Below are 19,318 nucleotides of genomic sequence, written 5' to 3' on the forward strand. Positions count from 1 at the left end.
GGGTTCATATTCACAGTTCGTTGAAAGTTGCCTTACAGGTGGAAAGAGCAGTTAAGAAGGCCAATGGGATGCTGGCTTTCATAAGTCGCGGGGTTGAGTTTAAGAGCCACGAGGTTATGATGCAGCTTTACAAAACTCTAGTTAGGCCACATTTAGAGTACTGTGTTCAGTTCTGGTCGCCTCATTATAGGAAGGATGTGGAGGCATTGGAGAGGGTGCAGAGGAAATTTACCAGGATGCTACCTGGATTGGAGGGTATTGAATGAGGAGAGGCTTAAGGTGCTAGGGCTTTATTCACTGGAAAGGAGGAGGATGAGAGGAGACATGATAGAGGTATATAAAATATTGAGAGGAATAGATAGAGTAGACAGTCAGCGCCTCCTTCCCAGGGCACCAATGCTCAAGACGAGAGGTCATGGCTTTAAGGTTATGGTGGGAGGTTCAGGGGAGATGTCAGAGGGAGGTTTTTCACCCAGAGAGTGGTTGGTGCATGGAATGCACTGCCTGGGGTGGTGGTGGAGGCAGATACATTGAACAGGTTCAAGAGCTTGTTGGATAGGCATATGGAGGAACGTGAGATAGAGGGATATGCGGGAGGAAGGGGTTAGGTGGTGTGAGGGTGGTCTGATGGACGGCACGACACGGTGGGCCGAAGGGCCTGTTTTGTGCTGTATGGTTCTATGGTTCTATGGCCCATTCATCATAATGCCTTGAATCGGTTTCCACGATATTGTACTTCTCTGCTTTAATCTTGGCGGAAGTTTTGATATCTACAAATAATCTGACTCTTGGCCCATCACCATGCACGATTCATTGATCGCAGCAGCACTGGTCAACGATCAGGGGCTGCCTCAGGCTGGGCCACATACGTTAGTGACAAATCTTTGGCCGTGGGGTAAGGGCCAATTCCTACATTGACCAAAAGATTCACACTGATACCGTTTAAGGATCGTCATTCAGTGACAGAAATGAGAGAGTCGAGATAAGTACCAGCAGAATGGAAACTGTTTAAAGGTGTTGGGGTTCCACTGGCACCCAGCAGATGCAACTTTCTCCTGACATCCCTGAACAATTAACATTAATAAATGGAAGTGGAATTGTGCTGACTGGGCTCACAGTATACTATCTGGTCCATGATGTCTGTACCACTCTCTGAATGAATAATCCAATTTATCCATTCCCTTTCGTAGAAACATAGAACATAGAAAACCTAGAACACAATTCAGGCCCTTTGGCCCACAAAGTAGTGCTGAACATGTCCCTACCTCAGAAATTACTAGCCCTCTTACCCATAGCCCTCTATTTTCCTAAGCTTCACATACCTATCCAAAAGTCTCGTAAAAGACCCTATCGCATCTGCCTCCACCACCGTTGCCGGCAGCCCATTCCACGCACTCACCACTCTCTGAGTAAAAAACTTACCCCTGACGTCTCCTCTATATCTACTCCCCAGCAGCTTAAACCTGTGTCCTCCTGTGGCAACCATTTCAGCCCTAGGAAAAAGCCTCTGACTATCCAAACGATCAATGCCTCTCATCATATTATACACCTCTATCAGGTCACCCCTCGTCCTCCATTGCTCCAATGAGAAAAGGCCGAGTTCAATCAACCTTTCCCCATAACCCTCCAATTTATTTCCCTCTTCTTTTCAAGCACGTCTCCAATTCCCTATTGAAAGTTCCAGCTCAATCTGAATTCCAGACAACAGCTCACAAATTAATGTTATCCTACATCTAAGATGGCAATTGTGATCAGTATTGATTCAGTGTGTCACACTCCTGCATCTGTCAAAGATTATGGCTTCAAAGTCTACTCCAGGGTCTGTTTAATGGACCGAGGTGCCACCTCTCAACAGACACAAACAGTACCTCCACAAAGGAGAGCAGTGTAGTTCTCCAGAGACCACTGAGTTGACTTAAACAGGATGTACCACAAATCCGTAAAAGCTTATAAAGTTTACACAGGCAGATCCAATTTTAAAGACGAATGCAGGAATTTATAATGGAGCAGCTGGCAAGAAGATCAAGCAGAAATAACACTTTATTACATTAATAATCAATTGCATTTTAAAGGGTTCCATTTGGCGGGTCAATGCCCCAGTGAAGGATCGATCACTTATGTTTGAGTGGATTTATTCCTGCAATATTAGTCTTTGAAGCAGTGCCCAAGATGAGAACAAAATAAATAGCATCTTTTCCTCAAGCCAGTCATCCCAAGGTGATCCTCCTGTGCTGGCTCCTGGCTGCTGAACCCTTCATCCGTGCCCTTGTTACCTCCAGCATCTACAGTCCCTGCCCAAACTTCCTCTTCCAAAGAGCAGCTCAGGCAAGACTTTGTTGCCTCTCACACTGTCCCAGTCACCCACCACACATTACTAAAAGGTGTTATACACAAAAGGCATATGCTCTGCCATTTAATAAGGTCACGGCTGAACTGTTTGTAACTCCTTCCCAGTGATATTTCACCTCTTCCTAAGCACATCTGCCTTAAAAAGAATCAGAGACCCTGCTTCCACCAACTTTTAGTGGAAGAATTCCAAAGACTCACCACCCTCAGAAGCAAATTGTTGCTCAATTTCTGTCTTAATGAATGACTTCCTATTATTCAGAATTATTATTCAAATTTTAACACTGGGTTGGGGGAGGAAAGATTGTTTTGTTTTGATGGGAATTTTGAACCAGTTTACGTTAGTCCCTGCTGCATGGATAAATATGACTGGTAGCCAACAGTTGGGGTTTGGCAGCTTCTCAGATCCCTCCAGTGGAGGAGAGGAGATGGTTCACACCACTGAAGTTAGCTTTGTGCAGGGAGTTCAGAGTGAATAGGAAATCTGAGGAAGGGGTAACAGGAGGCTGAAGTGATTCTATGAGACCCTGAGGAGCTTGGAACAATTGAATGGAGTGCAATGGAATATTCCCCCATTGCCTGGATGACACCTGGAACACTAAAGTAGCTCAACACCATTTGGAAGAAACAAAGCCTCTTGAATGGCACCTCATCAACCAGTTTAAACATTCATTTCCTCCACCATCATGTCTGCAGTGCATGCCAGCTGTAGAAGGCACTACTGTTACTCACCCTGGCAAGTTCTCCTTCAAGTCACGCATCATCCTCATTTGAAAATACACTGCCAGGTCTTCAACTAAATCCAGGAACTCAGTCCCCAACAATCTTGGGAGCACTTCATTAGGACGACTGCAGCGATTCTAACAGGTGGCTTTTCAAGGGCAATAAATGCTGGATTTCCCAGCAACGCCCAGTCCCAAGGAATGAATAAATAAAGTTACACCCACAAATAAAAGAGAATACAAGCTAGGCAGAGAAACTGGAGGCACAGATACACAAATCACCAAAGGTGCAACAGATTAAAAAGGTTGTGGAATAAAGAGCAAATTAAGCTCTGATTGCCATTTCACAGAGAGAGAGAAAAAACAGAATTATGTAACCTGTATCCAACCTTGAATACTTGGAGGCCTCCTGGTCTCCTGATAAAACACAGCAGCAGCACCAGAGAAGAGAAACATTTACACAGATTATACCAATAGTGAGAGGTTTCCATCTCTAGCAAAAACTGAACAGGGTGAGGCTGGTTTCATAGGAAAGAAGGCAACCTGATGGAGATTTCACTAGGGTTGGAACAGGGTCATAGTCATAGAGCACAGAAAGAGGCCCTTCATCCCAATCGGTCCATGCTGACCAAGATCCCCATCCAAGCTAATCCCATTTGCCCGCGTTTGGCCCATATCCCTCTAAACTTTTCCTACCCATGTGCATGTCCAAGTGCCTTTTAAATGTAATGTACTGCCTCAAACACTTCGTCTGGCAGCTCATTCCGTATACTGATCACCCTCTGGGTGTAAAAATTGCCCCTCAACTTCCTATTAAATATTTCCCCTCTCACCTTTAACCTAGTTCGACTCCCCAACCCTGGGAAGAGGACTGTGCTCATTCACCTTGTCTATGCCCCTTATGATTTTATACACCTCTATAAAGATCATTACACCTCTCTAAGGTAAAGAATAGTGATCACTTGGAGGGGAGAACAAAGATGAGGTGCCAGAGATAAAAACTAGGCACTGGTAAATCCATTTCAAAATTCCTTGCCTCAGAGAACAGTGAGAATATGGAACTCAATCTCGGGGAGAGCGATCAAGGTGAACATTAGAGACTAGTTTAAGGGGAAGCTGCACAAATTCGTGAGGGAGGAATGGGCAGATATGGCAATGGGGTGGGAGGAGGCTGGCATGTAGCAGAAACCCCAGCGTAGTACAGAGGGGCCAAATGGCCTGATTCTGTGCTGTATATTCTGTGCAACTTCTGGAGAAGTGACCACCTGCTGCAGGTGAAGAATAGTGAGAGGGAGTAAATTCTGAGGGACCAGGAGTGAAAAGGTTGAGAGGGAACTTCCTTCTGCCGCTATGCTCAACACAGACGTCAACCGTTACCCAGAATGGGCAAGATGATCCAAGGCTGAAACTCCCTGCCCTCTCCATCACCGATTACTGCAAGGTGGGTTCTGTTCACAGCTGGGTTCTGGGGTCTCAGACCATTCCTGGTGCTTTGTTCCTGCCTGCATCACTCGAGGCAGAACAGGCGCTCGAGGCAGAAATCCAGCCAAAGACGTCATCCCACCAGGACCTACTTCCTCAGTCCCCACTGTGGCCCACATCTATGCTACATTTCCCAGTGAGACACCAGACACAGGAACTTATTGCCCATGCTGGCAATTAGACCTCCCATACTTCAGTCCCACACATCGCGTCAGGCCCACTCCCTGTGGCTGAGGAATGAGTTCATTAGTTGAGTGGATAGTGGAGTGAGTGCTGAAGGAGAGGGGTTCTATAATTGGCCTACAAGCTCCAGGGTTAGTGAGAACCATCACTACCAATGACTACAGGTGAATCTCTGCTGTCAACTGCATGTGTGGAAGGGGTCACCCACCACCCTGGGATTCCAGGAATCAGAGATTAATCACCCAGACGTTGATAGGACCAATAGCTGGAATGAATCTCACAGGGGACGAAGAGGTGAGGGAGGTACTTTAACCTCTATTCAATCACCTAACGAAGATGTTCTGAGGTTTCCAATGTTTATGAGGGTGTGGAGCACCACAATGATGAACAAGTCAGGGGACCAATGACTCGCAGAATAGGAGGGTGGATGGCGAACTTGCAATGAAATCTTCAGGAATTTGGCTAACAGCTGTCACAGTTAATGCAAGTTGCTGTGGGGAGTTGGAAGAGGAGAATTCTATTATTGTTAAATTGCCAGCAGACGATTAATCTGTGGCCAATCACGGAATCATAAAGTCATAGAAATTTACAGCACAAGAGGCCACAATCAGCCCATTGTGTCCATACCAGCCAACAATGGATTTTAGAGTAATCGCACTTCCCAGCTTGTGGACTGTAGCCTTGTAGCTTATGGCTCATCACAAGTTCAACAAGGGTTTTATTTTGTGAAGTGTCATGGGACTTTCTGTTCCTACCACCCTTTCAGCAGTTTCATAACTCTACCACATTTTGGGCAAAAAAAAGTTTCCTCAAATCCCCTCCAATCCTTTGATCATTACTGTAATTTCATTATTAGAGCATAGAACATAGAACAGTACAGCACAATACAGGCCCTTCAGCCCACAATGTTGTGCCAACCTTTAAACCTTGCCTAAGACTATCTAATCCCTTCCTCCCACACGCTGGAATCGAGAAGATTGAGAGGGGATCCGATTGAAACATACAGGATTATTAAGGGATTGGACAAGATAGAGACAGGAAATATGTTCCAGATGTTGGGGAAGTCCAGGACCGGGGGCATGATTTAAGGATAAGGGCTAGGCCATTTAGGACAGACGTGAGGAAAAACTTCTTCTCCCAGAGGGTTGTGAATTTGTGGAATGCACTGCCTCAGAGGGCAGTGGAGGCCAATTCTCTGGGCACTTTCAAGAAGGAGCTAGATAGGTTTCTTATAGATAGGGGAATCAAAGGATATGGGGACAAGGCAGGAACAGGATATTGATTGTTGAGGATCAGCCATGATCTCAAAATGGCGGTGCAGACTCGAAGGGCCGAATGGTCTACTTCTGCTCCTATTGTCTATTGTCTATCTATTTTAAATTCCTCCATATGCTTATCTAACAATCTCTTGAATTTGACCAGTGTATCTGCCTCCACCACTGCCCCAGGCAGCACATTCCATGCCCCAACCACTCTCTGGGTAAAAAACCTTCCTCTGGTATCTCCCTTGAACTTCCCACCCATTACTTTAAAGCCATGCCCTCTTGTATTGAGCATTGGTGCCCTGGGAAAGAGGCGCTGGCTGTCCACTCTGTCTATTCCTCTTAATATTTTGTACACCTCTATCATGTCTCCTCTCATTGTCCTTCTCCCCAAAGAGTAAAACCCTAGCTCCCTTAGTCTCTCCTCATAATCCATACTCTCCAAACCAGGCAGCATCCTGGTAAATCTCCTCTGTACCCTTTCCAACGCTTCCACATCCTTCCTATAATGAGGCAACCAGAACTGTGCATAGTACTCTAAGTGTGGTCTAACAAGAATTTTGTAGAGCTGCATCATTACCTCGTGGCTCGTAAACTCGATCCCCTGACTTATGAAAGCTAACATCCCATAAGCTTTCTTAAATACCCTATCCACCTGTGAGGCAACTTTCAGGGATCTATGGATATGGACCCCCAGATCCTTCTGCTATTGTCCTAAGGAAAATGAGTCCTTCTTGTTAACCCTGTCTGAGCCTCAATTTTCAATGCTATGATCAAACCTTCTCTCAGCTTTATTCTAAAGAAAGAAAGCCCAGTCATGACAGATAACTATAAATTGTCTAGCCCTGGTGACATCTGCATAAATCTCCTTTTCTCCAATACCATCACCTCCTGCCTGCAGCACGGTGATTGTAAAGCTCTGTACTCTAGCTGTACCAGTTAGCGTAACGCTATTATAGTGCCAGTGACCCGGGTTCAATTCTGGCCGCTGTTTGTAAGGACCTTGTACATTCTCCCCATGACTGCGTGGGTTTCCTCCGGGTGCTCCAGTTTCCTCCCACATTCCAAAGACGTACCGGTTAGGAAGTTGTGGGCATGATATGTTGGTGCCGGAAGCGTAGCGACACTTGCGGGCTGCCCCTAGAACACTCTCCACAAAATGCATAAGATATCTGATCTTATCTTAATGAGTCATATAGTTTCAGCATGACCTCCCTGCTTTTGTATTCTGTGCCTCAACAGCTACGTATCTCAGATGCACTCTTCACCACTGGATCTACCAATCCTGCTTTCTTCAGAGATCTCTGCATTCCTAAATCCCTCTGTCACTCTACATTTCTGAGCACCCTACCAATTACTGCACATCTCCCGAACTTGTTTGTTTCCCCCAGATACGTTACCTCCATTTTGCCACCTTTGTAACCCCCTAACCAGTCTGTGGAATCCCACCACAGCCTGGAAGTTCTTTTCTCATTGCCAACCACAATTTCAATATCGGTATCCTCAACAAACTTAATTGCAGTCCCCAGAGTCAAATCCAGATTTATCTGATTAATTAAATCCATATTTATCATAAAAAAAAACATAGTGCCAAGTACTGAGCCGCACGGAACCCCACTCTACAGCCAATTAAAGGGCAAACTCTTTTTGCTTTCTCCCAATGAGAGAACTTTTAATCCTACAATACTTACTGGAACTCAAGGCCTTTTATTTTCTTCATCTGTCCTGTGGGGCTTTGTCAAATGCCATGGTAAAATCCACACAGATTGCGTCAAATATGCAGCCCTCATCACACCCACGCCCCCTCCCCCCAATAACTCCACAATCAGACAACCTTCCCTTAACAAATCCATCCTGAATACCTTTGACTAACCTGTGCTTCACCAAATATTAATTTACCCAATCCACCAAAATCTTTCCAACAACTTGCTCACTCCCAATGTCAGGCTAACTACCCTACAGTTCTCAGTCTATTACCTTCTCCTTCCTGAAACAATGGTACCCCTTCACACCTTCCCATCTTCTAACACTACACCTCTGGCCAAACAACACTGGAAATACCCTTTGCAAACATGCACCAACCTCATTCAGTTTGTTTCCATTGCGTTCGATGCCACGAATATCAGGAACAGATTTAGTGGAATTTGTTGCCTATTCATTACAACACTCTTTGCGCTTCCAAGTCCAAATTACAACATCCCTAGGACTCCAGGTGTTGGGTGAGATGTCGGTGAGTACCACTCACACACACTCAGCCAAAACCCACCCCAAACCTCTCACCCAAAACTCAATACCTACACCCAATCCCACATCCTGCTCACCCTTACTGGCCTGCCCCCACTCCAACCCCCAATTATGCTCCCATCAACCCCACCTCCAACACCCACTCTCCCACCCAGCCCTCACAACCCCCTAACCAAATGCAAATCCCACCTTCCAACTCAATCCCCACCCCTCACCAACTTGACAACTCTGATCACCACACCCTACTCTTAACCTTAGCAGCCTCGTCCTCCCAAATCCCATCCCACACTTCCACCTCAATCCCCAGCTCCCTATCCTCACCGCACTCACCAAACTTTTCCACTAACACATCCCATTCCCACCGTATCACCTCGTCCCTGTTCCCGTCCCAAGCCCTAGCCCCCTAAATTATCTCCTTCATCCTATCCCAGTCCTCAGTACTTCCAGCCCTGACCCCGCCCCTAAGCCTCCACTCTACCATCCAGCCCTCATTCTCCCACCCAAACCCTCCGTCACACGATGCCACCCCATGCTGGTTAGACCCCAATTGGAATATTGTTTGCAGTTCTGGTCACCACACTAGAGAATGGATGTGGTTACGTTGAAGAGAATGCAGGGGAGATTCGTTAGGTTATTGCCTGGATTGGAGGACTTTGTTATGGAGAGAATTTGGATATGCTGGGCTTGTGTTTCCCTAGAACTGCAGAGAGTTGTGGACACAGCCCAGTACATCACGGACACCAGCGTCCCCTCCTTGGACTCTGTCTTTACTTCTCGTTGTCTTGGTGAAGCAGCCAGCATAATCAAAGACACCACCCACCCGGGACATTCTCTCTTCTCTCCTCTTCCATCAGGTAGAAGATACAGGAGCCTGAAGGCACGTACCACCAGACTTAAGGACAGCTTCTACCCCACTGTGATAAGACTATTGAACGGTTCCCTGATACGATGAGATGGACTATGACCTCATGATCTACCTTGTTGTGACCTTGCACCTTACTGCACTGCACTTCCTCTGTGGCTGTGACACTTCACTCTGTACTGTTACAGTTTTTACCTGTACTACATCAATGCACTTTCTACTAACTCAGTGTAACTGCACTGTGTAATGAATTGACCTGTATGATCAGTAGGCAAGACAAGTTTTTCACTGTACCTCAGTACAAGCGACAATAATAAACCAATACCAATAGCACAGAGGAGGATGATAGGTAATCTGATAGAGGTATATAACATTTTAAGAGGAATCGATGAGGGTAGGTAGAATCTTTTTTCCCCACGGTAAGGGTATCAAAAACAAGAGGGCACAAGTCTGTGAGGGGGAAGGAGTTTTAAAGGAGGTTTGAGGGGGAAGTTTTCTTTTTGCACAGAGTGGTTGATATCTAGGTCACACTGCCAGAAGTGGTGGTGGAATCAGATACAATCACTACAGGATAAAAGACATTTACACAGTCACTCGAATAGGCAAATCAGAGAAGAATACAGACCGAATGAGGGCAAATAGGATTAGTGCAGACGGGTAAGACTGCCAGCTTTATCGTGGGGTGTGGAATATTGGCAAGTACCACCCATATACTCTCAGCCAAAACTCACCCCAAACCTCTCCATCAAAACTCAAAGATCACTCCCAGTGTTGCAGCCAAACCACCAAACCCCATTACCCACTGCCCAAACCCCACGCCATGCTTTCATCCAAATTCCCTCCCTCATCCCTATTCTCTGGCCCTGATTTTCCACCCAGCCCACACTCCACTACCCACACCCTACTCTCCCTTACCCCCCATTCTCCCATTAATCTTCAATGCTCTCATCTCTACACCCAATATTCCAACCAACACTCACCCCCTTCCAATTTCTCAGCCCCACTCCCAAGCTCCCAGTCCCAGCTCCACTCTCCCACACCACCCTACCCTACTCCCCTATAACTTCCCACACTCCTCCAGGCACATTCCTGACGGGGATCCACAACCTTTACCGAATTCAGATGCAGCAGAGGGCAGTTAGATGATTCTGTTCCCAGCTTCCATGGGGACCCGGTGACCCTAACTCTCTGGCATACATTCATTGTCTCCATGGCAACTGGCCTGCTGAAGTCTAATCACTCAATTCAGAGGTCACCCAGGTCCTGAGTTTAATTTTTCCCCTGCAGGGAAGCAGCAAATCACAACACAGATTTAACTTTATTGCCCTGCCTTATGCAGTGAGACGGAAACCAGGCTTTGCCTGATTGATGCTCGTCCCTGGAGACAATACCAGACCCACAGAGCACAGTCCAAACCCTCCTTCACTCCCGCTTTCCATCCCTCAAAGTATCGGCTGTTGCTGGGCTTATCCTCCCAGTGCTGCCCCAAGAAAGGAGCACCAGACCTAACCCCAACCCCTCCTCTTCTGGTGCCTGAGTGCCTCAGCTGGGTGTGAGGAGAGACTTGCCACCATCACAGGAAGACGTGGATGCCTGTGATGGTATGGAGGTGATTTACGTGGAGTGTGGAGACGGCAGATCATAGCTATGAAGTTCGACCGTTGGAAGCCGGGTTGCTTATTTTGGAGCGAAGGAGACTGAGGGAAGATATAATCGAGATGTGTAAAATTATGGGAAACTGAGACAGGGTGAAGAGGATGAAGCCAGATGTCCTTACCAGCGAGGACACGAACCAGGGGGTGTAGATATAGAATAACTGCTGGAGAATCAGAGGGAGGTTCCCCTCAATGTAGGGATGGAGAGAGGGAGGTGGGAGGAGGGAGGTACATTGTAGAACTCACAGCCTGAAAGGGAGGTGAAGGGAGAAACCCTCATCGCACCTGGATGTGCTCTTGAAGAGCTGTGCTCAGCAGGGCACAGATCAAGCACTGTGGAATAGGATCGTCTCAGTGGGATTCTTCTCACGATGGGCTGAATGGCCTCCTTCTAGGTCATAAATTTCTACGGCATTAAGATCAGCACTGCCATCACCTTCAATGGCTTCCCCATAGAGGCGGGCAATCTTGCTCACTGGCTCCATTTGGGGCAGTGCTTTAGTCACTTGGATGTTCAAGTGTGTGTGAGGTCTACTTGAGCAATTGGTGTGCTGGGCGTGTTACCCTGTGCCAAACACAGGATGGGTGGAGCACCACCCATTCTCCTTCCCAGATAAGTCCCAGCTATTCCACATGGAATGAATCATACCCACCCTCACACTATCCTCTCTTCCCCCAGGAGCCCCAGCCAATCTGTACAGCTGACACCCTCCAAGAAAGAGGGGATTAGAGGAACGACCCCAGCTTTGCCATCAGCAGACAGTCTGATGGCGAGGCATTCGGGACTGGATGAGGACAGCACACAAATGCATGACTGAGCCCAGACAGAAATTGGGGTGGGAAAAATGGAAAATTCAGGGGCTGTCCATAAACGTGTATGTACCCATTATTCCCATCGACAGCCCAGGGTTAGAGACTGGGATCTCAGCAGTCTAAACTGCAAGTTGGCTCATTCTGTCTTTAACCTCCACCTTGCCGATCAGGGCGAGAAAACAAACATAATTCACTGAAAGAATCCTCCTGAAAATTCCCATTGTTCGGAATTCTTTTTCACTGTCTTGAAATTATTTCCCCCCTTGAGTTCTCTCTCCTCTCGTGCTTCCTCCTCACCCTCTCACCCACCTCTCACTTCACTCATCCTCCTCCTTTCCCTCACCCACCAATTTGTCCTCCCCTCCCACCCCAACCTTCCATTCAATCCCTCCTTCGTTCCTTCCATCCTTGGCTCCTATGCACACCTTCAATCCCTCCTTCCCTCCCATCCTTCTCTCTCTCTTGCTCCCTCCACCCCCTCATCCTGTTCATTCCCTCCATCCTCCTCTCATACCATCCTTCCAGACCCTTTCTCATTCCCTCCCTCTCTCTCTCATTCCCTCCCATCTCTCAGTCCTTCCATTCCATCCCATCCCTTGGTCCCTCCATCCATCCTCCCCCCCTCACTCCCTCCATCCCTCCTCTCCCTCCCTCTCTCCCCTCCTTCCCCCTCGCACTCCCTCCCTCCTCACTCCCTTCCTCTCATTCCCTCCCTCCCTTCATCACCTTTCTCCCTCCCTCCCTCTTCTCTCCCCCCTCCCCTCTCCCTCCCCTTTCTCTCCTCTCCCTCCCTCCCCCTTCTCCCTCCCTCCCTCTTCTCCCTCCCTCCCTCTTCTCCCTCCCTCTCCCTTCTCCCTCCCTCCCTCTTCTCCCCTCTCCCTCCCTCCCCCTTCTCCCTCCCACCCTCTTCTCCCCTCTCCCTCCCTCCCTCCCCCTTCTCCCTCCCTCCCTCTTCTCCCCTCTCCCTCCCTCTTCTCCCTCCCTCACTCTTCTCCCTCCCTCCCTCTTCTCCCTCACTCCTTCGTCTCCCTCACTCTACCCCCCCCTCCCTCCCTCTTCTCCCTCCCTCCCTCCCTCCTCTCCCTCCCTCTTCTCCCTCCCTCCCCCTCCCTCCCTCTTCTCCCTCCCTCCCCCTCCCTCCCTCCTCTCCCTCCCTCTTCTCCCTCCCTCCCTCTTCTCCCTCCCTCTTCTCCCTCCCTCCTCTCCCTCTTCTCCCTCCCTCCTCTCCCTCTTCTCCCTCCCTCCTCTCCCTCCCTCCCTCCTCTCCCTCCCTCTTCTCCCTCCCTCTTCTCCCTCCCTCCCTCTTCTACCTACCTCTTCTCCCTCCCTCCCACTTCTCCCTCCCTAGTCTCCCTCCCTCCCTCCCTCCTCTCCCTCTTCTCCCTCCCTCCCTCTTCTCCCTCCCTCCCTCCCTCTTCTCCCTCCCTCTTCTCCCTCCCTCCCTCTTCTCCCTCCCTCCCTCTTCTCCCCCCGCCCTCCCTCTACTCCCTCCCTCCCTCCCTCTTCTCCCGCCCTCCCTCCCTCGTCTCCCTCCCTCCCTCTACTCCCTCCCTCCCTCCCTATTCTCCCTCCCTCTTCTCCCTCCCTCCCTCTTCTCCCTCCCTCCCTCCCCCTTCTCCCTCCCTCCCTCTTCTCCCTCCCTCTTCTCCCTCCCTCCCTCTTCTCCCTCCCTCTTCTCTCTCCCTCCCTCCCTCTTCTCCCTCCCTCTTCTCCCTCCCTCTTCTCTCTCCCTCCCTCCCTCTTCTCCCTCCCTCCCTCTTCTCCCTCCCTCCCTCTTCTCCCTCTTCTCCCTCCTTCTTCTCCCTCCCTCCCCTTTCTCTCTTCCATCCCTCACTCTCACCCTCTATCCATCCATCCCCTCTCATTCCATCCCCTCACTCTCTCCATCCCTCCCCTCTCTCATTCCCTGTATCCATCCATTCCCTCTCCCTCCCTCCCTCCCCCTCATTCCTTCCCTCCATCCCCTCACTCCCCGGCGCTGCCCACCTACCTGCGCGGCCATGAAGGAGAGGTCCATGTTGCCGGCCGGCCGGCCTGCCGAGAGCCGCTGCCCCCGACCACCCGCCCGCGAAAGTTGGCGGCGGCGGCGGCGACGGTCGGCGCGCTCCTCCGGCGGACGGCGTCAACCCTCCAGCAGCAGCAGCCGGCGCGCGCTCCCGGCTCCGCGCGCGCCCCCGCCCGTGCCCGCGCCCGCGCGCCCGGCGCCGCCCCTCCTGGCAGCGGGGAAGGGGAGAGACACACTCAGGCGCTCCAGCCCACAGCCGACGCTATGACGTGCCCCGGCTCCCCCCCCCCTCGGTTGCCAGGGCAACGCTCCCTTAGCAACGCCGGGCCCGGACACCAGCCCGCCGCCTGCGGTGCAGGTGAGTGCTTTATCTCCTCTTCAGGTGATGCTTTGGTGGGATGGGGGTCGTGGAATGTCTCCCTGGCGCCGGCTGCAACCCCCTCCCCGCATTTAAACTGGGCTGCCACGTGGACTTGGGAGCCCAGCACAGACACGATGGGCTGAATGGTCCCCTCCACCTGTATTCCAGCCTGGGCTGGGGGGGGGGGGGAAGAGTCAGGTCGACTTTGTTGTCGTATGCACCTGTATGCACAAGTGCAATGAAAGCCTTGCAGCAGCAGCCTGCATTAAAGATAAGAGAGAAGACATCTTTATTAGTCACATGTACATCAAAACACACAGTGAAATGCATCTTTTTGCGTAGAGTGTGCTGGGGGCAGCCCACAAGTGTCGCCACGCTTCTGGCGCCAACATATCATGCCCACAACTTCCTAACCTGTACGTCTTTGGAACGTGGGAGGAAACCGGAGCACCCGGAGGAAACCCACGCAGACACAGGGAGAACGTACAAGCTCCTTACAGACAGCGGCCGGAATTGAACCCAGGTCGCTGGCGCTGTAAAGCGTTACGCTAACTGCTACACTACCGTGCCTGCCAAGGAAAACATAAACTAAATTCTGGTCGCCCCACTTCAGGAAGGGTGTGGAGGCTTTGGAGGGGGTGCAGAAGAGGTTGGTATTGGTATTGGTATTGATTTATTATTGCCACCTGTACAGATGTACAGTGAAAACCTTGTCTTGCAAACTGATCGTACAGGTCAATTCATTACACAGTGCAATTACGTTGGACTAGTACAGAGTGCATTGAGGTAGTACAGGTAAAACCAATAACGGTACAGAGCAAAGTGTCACAGCTACAGAGAAAGTGCAGTGCAATAAGGTGCAAGGTCACAACAAGATCGTTTACCAGGATCTGCCTGGATTAGAGGGTATGAACTCTAAGGAGAGGTTGGACAAACTTGGGTTGTTTTTTCTGGAGGGTCAGAAGCTGAGGGGAGACTTGACAGATGTTTATGAGAGAAGTAGACAGTAGACATCTTTTTCCCAGGGTCAAAATGTCTAATACTAGAGGGCGTGCATTTAGGGTGAGAGGGGGTAAGTTCAAATGAGATACGCGGGGCAGGTTTATGCCTGGAATGTGCTGTCAGAGGTGGTGGTGGAGGCAGATATGATAGAGGTATTTGAGAGGCTCTTAGATAGGCAGAGAATGGAGGAATATGGACATTGAGTAGACAGAAGGGATGAGTTTAGTTAGGTGTTTAATTACTAGTTTAATTAGTTCGGCACAGCATTGTGAGCTGAAGGGCCTGTTCCTGTGCTGTACTGTTCTTAGACATAAATTATACAAGAAAAAACACAATTAGAACAAAAACAAAGTTGCTTGTAGTGCAAAGTGAGGTAATGATTAGGATTGTGCCGGTTGGTTCAAGAACCAAGTGGTTGAAGGGAAGTAACTGTTCCTGAACCTGGTGGTGTGGGATTTCAGGCTTCTGTACCTCCTGCCCCATGGTAGCTGTGAGTGGGGATCGTGGATGATAGATACTGCCTTCTTGAGGCAGTGCCTCATGTAGATACTTTTAATGGTGGGGGGAGATGTGCCCAAGATGTATTGGGCTGAGTCCACATTTATCATCAACACATTAAGAAAACTAGTATCTAAACAGGGGAAGGGAATTGTCGACGTTTTGAGTCGAAACCTGCATCAGATGGAAGAGCTGAGCTTGGCACCAGGCTCCCGCTGAAGAGAGTCATTATTTATGATCACACTTGCGTTTGTTGCCTATCCCTGATTACCTCTGAAATGAGGTGGCCATTAAGCTTCAACCCCCATGGGTCTGGGCTAACATTGAGGCCAGAGTGGATACCGATGCTAGTTTCCCTTCCTGGATGTGTTTATTGGTATTGGTTTATTACTGTCACTTGTACCGAGGTACAGTGAAAAACTTGTCTTACAAAACCGATCATACAGGTCAATTCATTACACAGTGCAGTTACATTGAGTTAGTACAGAGTGCATTGATGTAGTACAGGTAAAAACAATAACAATACAGAGTAAAGTGTCACGGCTACAGGGAAAGTGCAGTGCAATAAGGTGCAAGGTCACAACAAGGTAGATCATGAGGTCATAGTCCATCTCATCGTATCAGGGAACTGTTCAATAGTCTTATCACAGTGGGGTAGAAGCTGTCCTTAAGTCTGGTGGTACGTGCCTTCAGGCTCCTGTATCTTCTACCTGATGGAAGAGGAGAGAAGAGAGAATGTCCCGGGTGGGTGGTGTCTTTGATTATGCTGGCTGCTTCACCAAGACAACGAGAGGTAAAGACAGAGTCCAAGGAGGGGAGGCTGGTGTCCGTAATGCGCGGGGCTGTGTACACACACGGTCCTTGAACAGAAGAACAAGAATTAGGAGCATTCGGTCCCTCAAGCCTACTCCAAGCAGTCATCAAGATCATGGCTGATCTTCTACCTCCGCTCCATATTTCTACTCTATCCCCATATCCCTTGATTCCCTTCTCTAGTGTGAATGACCCCAATGATTGAGCCTTCACAGCCCTCCAGGATTGAGAATTACAAAGGTTCACCAACCTGAGGAAAATTCTCCTCCTCTTTGTTGCAAATGCAGACCCCTTATTCTGAGACTCTGCCCCCTGCTCTTAGACTCCACAGCCAGAGAAAACCTCCTCCCTGCATCAGTCTGCCAAGCCCTGTAAAAAAAAATACATTTCAATGAGATTACATCTCATTATTCTGAACTCCAGACAAGACCAGTCTACCCAATCTCTCCTTAAGCATTAAAACGGCCATCCCTGGAACCAGTGTGGTGAAACTTCATTGCACTACTCTGTGACAACTACAGTAAAACTCCAATAATCCGCTCTCTGATTATTTGGAAATTATGATGGTTCCCCCACAGACACCGGCTGCTGATTCCCATGCTCCCTCTAACAAACTGGGGCCCTGGTTCTTGCATTCCCTTTAACACATCTGGGCCCCAGTTCCTGCACTGCATTTAACATACTGGGGCCTCGGTTCCTACACTCCTTTACACACACACACACACTGGGGCCCAGTTCCAGTGCTCTAATTCACCAGGTCCTTGGTTCCTGCTTTCCATTGAAACTCACCTGGTTCAAGTTTCCCGTGCTCCCTTGAAATTTACCAGGTTTTTCACTGGGTAACATCTAAAATAAAGTTCGAAAAATCTACTAGTCTAGCAAGACCGAAGTCCCGAGTGTGTTGGATTATTGGAGTTTTATTGTACAGGCAATCCCCAGGTTATGACAGGGTTCCGTTCCTAAGAACTGTTTGTAACCCGAACTGTTCGTTTGTCAGAAATGAACCGAAACAGTGTGCAGGAGAGGATCACAGAAACTGTGGTGAAGGGAGAGAACAGGCACTAGAAGAGCGGCCAACTGACTCCGTGGATGAGCAAGAGAGTCCGCTCAAGAGCTCCCAGCTCTGCTCGGCTCCACCCAGATTGTTGTGGTTTGGGGAGTGTGGGGAGAGAAGGCACATGGAGGTGCCCTGTCCCCCTACGGCAGAAGATGCCTGCAGTCCCACAGCAGCTGGCAAATCCATCCCGTGGGTCTCCCAAAGGCTCGCTCGTGGGCATTCATAACCCGGGAATGATCTGTATATCTTCTTAAGATAAGAGCAGCAAGACTGTACACAAGGCGTGGCCTCACTAAGCCCTTTATAATTGCAATAAAACATTGCAGATTCTCTCTTAACAGAGGCCAGCATAGTATTTCCCTGCCTAACACCACCAGCTAGTTAGATTTCAGTGACTTATGTACGAGGACTTCCAGGTCTGTTTGAACTTTACCATTTCCCAATCTAACATCATTTAAAAAAATACTCTGCATTGTGCACCAAAGTGGATGGCTTCACTTACATTCCATGAGGGCAGGCACGGTAGTGTAGCGGTTAGCGTAACGCTATTACAGCACCAGCGACCCGGGTTCATTTCCGGCCACTGTCTGTAAGGAGCTTGTACGTTCTCCCCGTGACTGCGTGGGTTTCCTCCGGGTGCTCCAGTTTCCTCCCACATTCCAAAGACATACGGGTTAGGAAGTTGTGGGCGTGCTATGTTGGCGCCGGAAGCGTGGTGACACTTGCGGGCTGCCCCCAGAACACTCTACGCAAAAGATGTATTTCACTGTGTGTTTTGATGTACATGCGACTAATAAAGAAATCTTATTTTATCTGAAAGACATTGCTGAACTAAATGGATTTTTACGATGACCCAGTAGTTTTGTGCTTACCATTACGAAGACATTAAAGGATTTATTTTATCTACAAGGCAGTCTTTGCTTTAACTAGGGCACTTGAAGGCAGACAGAATCACAAACAACAGCATAGCAACGGGAGCCACATAGAAACACAAACTGAGTAAGGATGGCATGTTTCCCTCTCTGAAAAGTGCTGAAAAAATGGCTTGTGTCACTTGTTGCTCTGTGGGTTGCTTTCCCATCTCAGAATCAGAAGATTGAGAGTTCAAGTCCCATTCCAGAGACTTGAGCACAGCCTTCGATCTGACCCTCACAGTGAGGTTCAGCAGCTCTGTCGTTTGGATGAGACCTTAACCTGTTCTCTCCTGGAGGAGTGAAGGATTGTACGACACAGGGGTCCACTTGCCAACTGAATGCAGCAGTCCTCAACTTCAGTGGGGAGTGGATCTCCTGGTTTATCCATGGTGTGTGGTTTGGGAACACCCGTATTGTCCTCTTTGGTACACAGTCCTCAATACACTTGCTGGTAAAGTCTGTGATGGTGGTGACATACTCATCTAGGCTGGCAGCTGAGTCTTCGAACATGGACCAGTCCATTGACTCAAAGCAGTCGCGAAGATGCTCATCCATTTCCTCAGACCAGCACTGCACGACTTTCTGTACTGGATCCTCCCATTTCAGCTTCAGTTTGTATGCAAGGAGAAGGAGCACAGCCTGGTGGTCTGATTTCTCCAAGTGAAGGCGAGGGGTGGGTCGGAAGGCATCTTTGATGGTTGTATAGCAATGGTCAAGGGTGTTACGGCCCCTGGTGGAGCAGGAGATGTGCTGGTAGTACTTTGGTAACACACTCTTGAGGTTGGCCTGGTTGAAGTCACCTACAATAATGAAGAGGACCTTAAGGTATCCTGTTTCAAGGCCGTTGACAACAGAGTATAGTGCATTGAGTGCAGGCTTCATGTCTGTCTCGGATGGAATGTAGACTGCCATCAGGACAACTGAAGTGAACTCCCGTGGCAGGTGGTATGGTCGACACTTCACCATTAGATATTCCAGGCTGGGTGAGCAGGAGCTCGCCAGGACTGTCACGTCCGAGCACCATGAGTTATTGATTAAGAAGCATATTAAGAAGGGTGAGAGATTGCAGGCACCCTTTTGCAAGGTTACGTGTGATCTA

At 49.1% G+C, this 19,318-nt stretch overlaps 1 protein-coding gene across 1 annotated transcript in view; it reads right to left on the reverse strand.

Annotated features, from left to right (window-relative positions):
- The window catches only part of LOC127579469 (uncharacterized protein C14orf132), a 63,338-nt gene extending 49,604 nt beyond the window's left edge, over nt 1–13,734 (reverse strand). The window contains exon 1 of the mRNA XM_052032339.1: nt 13,560–13,734. Coding sequence (XP_051888299.1) covers nt 13,560–13,586 — 27 coding nt within the window. The 5' untranslated portion in view covers nt 13,587–13,734. The remainder of the gene's footprint in view (nt 1–13,559) is intronic.
- Between the last annotated feature and the right edge of the window lie 5,584 nt (nt 13,735–19,318).

Source organism: Pristis pectinata, chromosome 1 (assembly GCF_009764475.1).
Source record: "Pristis pectinata isolate sPriPec2 chromosome 1, sPriPec2.1.pri, whole genome shotgun sequence".
Taxonomy (NCBI): Eukaryota; Metazoa; Chordata; class Chondrichthyes; order Rhinopristiformes; family Pristidae; genus Pristis; species Pristis pectinata.